Below are 2328 nucleotides of genomic sequence, written 5' to 3'. Positions count from 1 at the left end.
AATCCTGCTAGGTAGGGAACACACTTTCACAAATTCACAAATGGACAAAGCTTCAAAGAAAACGTTGAACAAGTCATTGTCTTTCTCGTCAAAATGGGTTATACACGAGGATGAGGAGATAAAGATGGTAGAAAGAATCAAAGAACTTCTGAAAGAAAACAAACACTTCTTGATTCTCACTATGATTACTCAATATGACCAAAAAAAAGCAGAAATTAAAAACATCAAACTTGGTGAGGCAGAGTGAACAACTATAGATCAAACAATTTTGATAGAAATATACATCACATTAATAATAATCATTAGCTTGATTAAAGGGACAGAAGCTTGGAACTTGGATCATACATATTATGCATATTTACATCAATGAGATTAGTAAGCAGAAACTGATCCATAACTGCTAGTTGAACACAATTCATAATAATAAGCTAATAACTATACAAAAAGCTTAGGATAGTATAATCCCCCAAGTCAATCCAAGTAGGTCTTGATTTTTTCAATCAAAATTTCCCCAAAATAAGAGATACTACCCTTCACCCCATAACTTTGACAATAGAATATTTACACCAGAATCATCATCACCATGCTGCTTCCAAAATAAATCTTACCATACCACTTTCCCACTTCTTGGCATTCTATTTACAGAAACCAGACACCAAAACAACCTTAAATGGCATTAGCAAATCAACTTCACTTCACCAGCTCAGAAACCCACCCAACATCCGGAGCTCCACCAGTTTGACCCGAATCCGAACCCGACCTATCCAAAGAATTCTCTTTGCTTAGCTTCTCAAACATCTTAGCCCTTATCACACTTCCAGATTCCACCCTCTCCATAACTGGCTCCTCCTCAAGATCCTGATCCCAAAGGTCGAAATAGCTCACACCAGAGCGACCCGGAACCGGTGCTTGGGTCGGTGTAGTAGGGAGGCTGCAGAAACCGGGTCGGAGTCGGAGCATGGACCCTCTCGGAGACCCGAAACCCGGAGACCCCATTTGAATGTTCCTGTTAGGTGGCATCGATTTCATCTTCCCCAGCCGCAGAGAAGCCACCATCTCATTGATCGAGCTCGAACCCAGAGACCTGCTCAGCGACTGCGCCATCGGCGACATGGGTGGCGAATCCCCGCGAGGACTCACCGGAGGCGACGAAATCAACACCGGAGACGACATAAACGGCATCGCAGCAGCAGCGTTCCTCATCGGAGACCCATCATAGGAATCAGCAGAGTTCATGCTCCGAGGACTCTGCTGCGGGACAAGACGAAGCTGCTCCGGCGTGTGAGCGAAGAAGCACACGCGCCGGCGGCAGCTAGTCCCATCCTTGCATGGCTGAGTCCTGTACCTCGCAGGGTGTAGCCAGCACTCGAAAACGCCGTGCGCGTACTCACACGCGTCAGCCTTCTTGCAACTTCCCTTACGAAAGTCCGGACACGCCGTGCCGGAGTAATGAAACTTCCTCGGGTCACGGCGGCGCGCCTTCTCGCCGGGATGCGCGTACGGACACTCCGTCCAGTCATGTGACCTCCCACGAGCGCACCTCCGGACCTTGAACTCGTACATCCGGAAGTGGTCACACGAGTACGCGTCCACCGGAGCGTCCGAGTCACGGCCGAGAGCATCCGAGTCAGACTCGGCGTCCACCTCGTTCGACGGCAGGTAGCGCTGCAACGCCGCCAGCGCCTCATGCATGTACTGCGGGGAAAACTCGCCGCCGTCGACGGCAATGCCGTCGGCGGCGAAGTACGGCGAGTAAATCTCCGCCGTTGGATCGTCATGGATGGTCCATGGAGGAACGTGGACCGTTGGATTAGCACGACGGTGTTCTCCGATCATCAATTTTGCTGTGATGGTTTCTGAATGTTGACAGAAACTCCGGCAAGGTTAGCTTCGTTTATAAACCGCCTTTTAACTCGGGTTTAACCGTGGTTGGGTTGAGGTTTAACCGTGGTTAGATTAAAAAAATCAATGAACTGCAATTTTCCACTGCGGTTAAAGTAGTGGTGGGGGTTTTGTTTCTGTCCCCGAGCACGTGAGATTGGGTTGTGTGACAGGATGCTTCCTGGATTGCCATGTATTAAGAATTTTCCACGTGGCGGGGGGTGGTTGAAGGTGATTTAGAAGATTGACCGACGTATTGGACGGCCCTGGTCTTCGGAAAGCGGTGGAGCGTGCGATACGCCACATCAATCAAAGAAGATATATGGGTAAATGGTCACATTGGTCCCTGAATGTTCGCACCGATTTCAGAATCGTCCTTGGATGAATTTTATTAGGCTCGCGGTCCCCAGATGTGGCAAAAAATAGTCATATTAGTCCCTGACGTTA

At 48.7% G+C, this 2328-nt stretch overlaps 1 protein-coding gene across 1 annotated transcript; it reads right to left on the bottom strand.

Annotated features, from left to right (window-relative positions):
* Positions 1-266: 266 nt before the first annotated feature.
* LOC130739066 (zinc finger CCCH domain-containing protein 20-like) lies at positions 267-1863 on the bottom strand. Its single transcript, XM_057591290.1, has one exon. The coding sequence runs from the start codon at positions 1834-1836 to the stop codon at positions 691-693; it is 1146 nt and encodes a 381-aa protein (XP_057447273.1). The 5' UTR covers positions 1837-1863; the 3' UTR covers positions 267-690.
* Between the last annotated feature and the right edge of the window lie 465 nt (positions 1864-2328).

The sequence above is a fragment of the Lotus japonicus genome, chromosome 2 (assembly GCF_012489685.1).
Source record: "Lotus japonicus ecotype B-129 chromosome 2, LjGifu_v1.2".
In the NCBI taxonomy this organism is placed as follows: domain Eukaryota; kingdom Viridiplantae; phylum Streptophyta; class Magnoliopsida; order Fabales; family Fabaceae; genus Lotus; species Lotus japonicus.
This window is presented reverse-complemented; position numbering and strand designations above follow the sequence as displayed.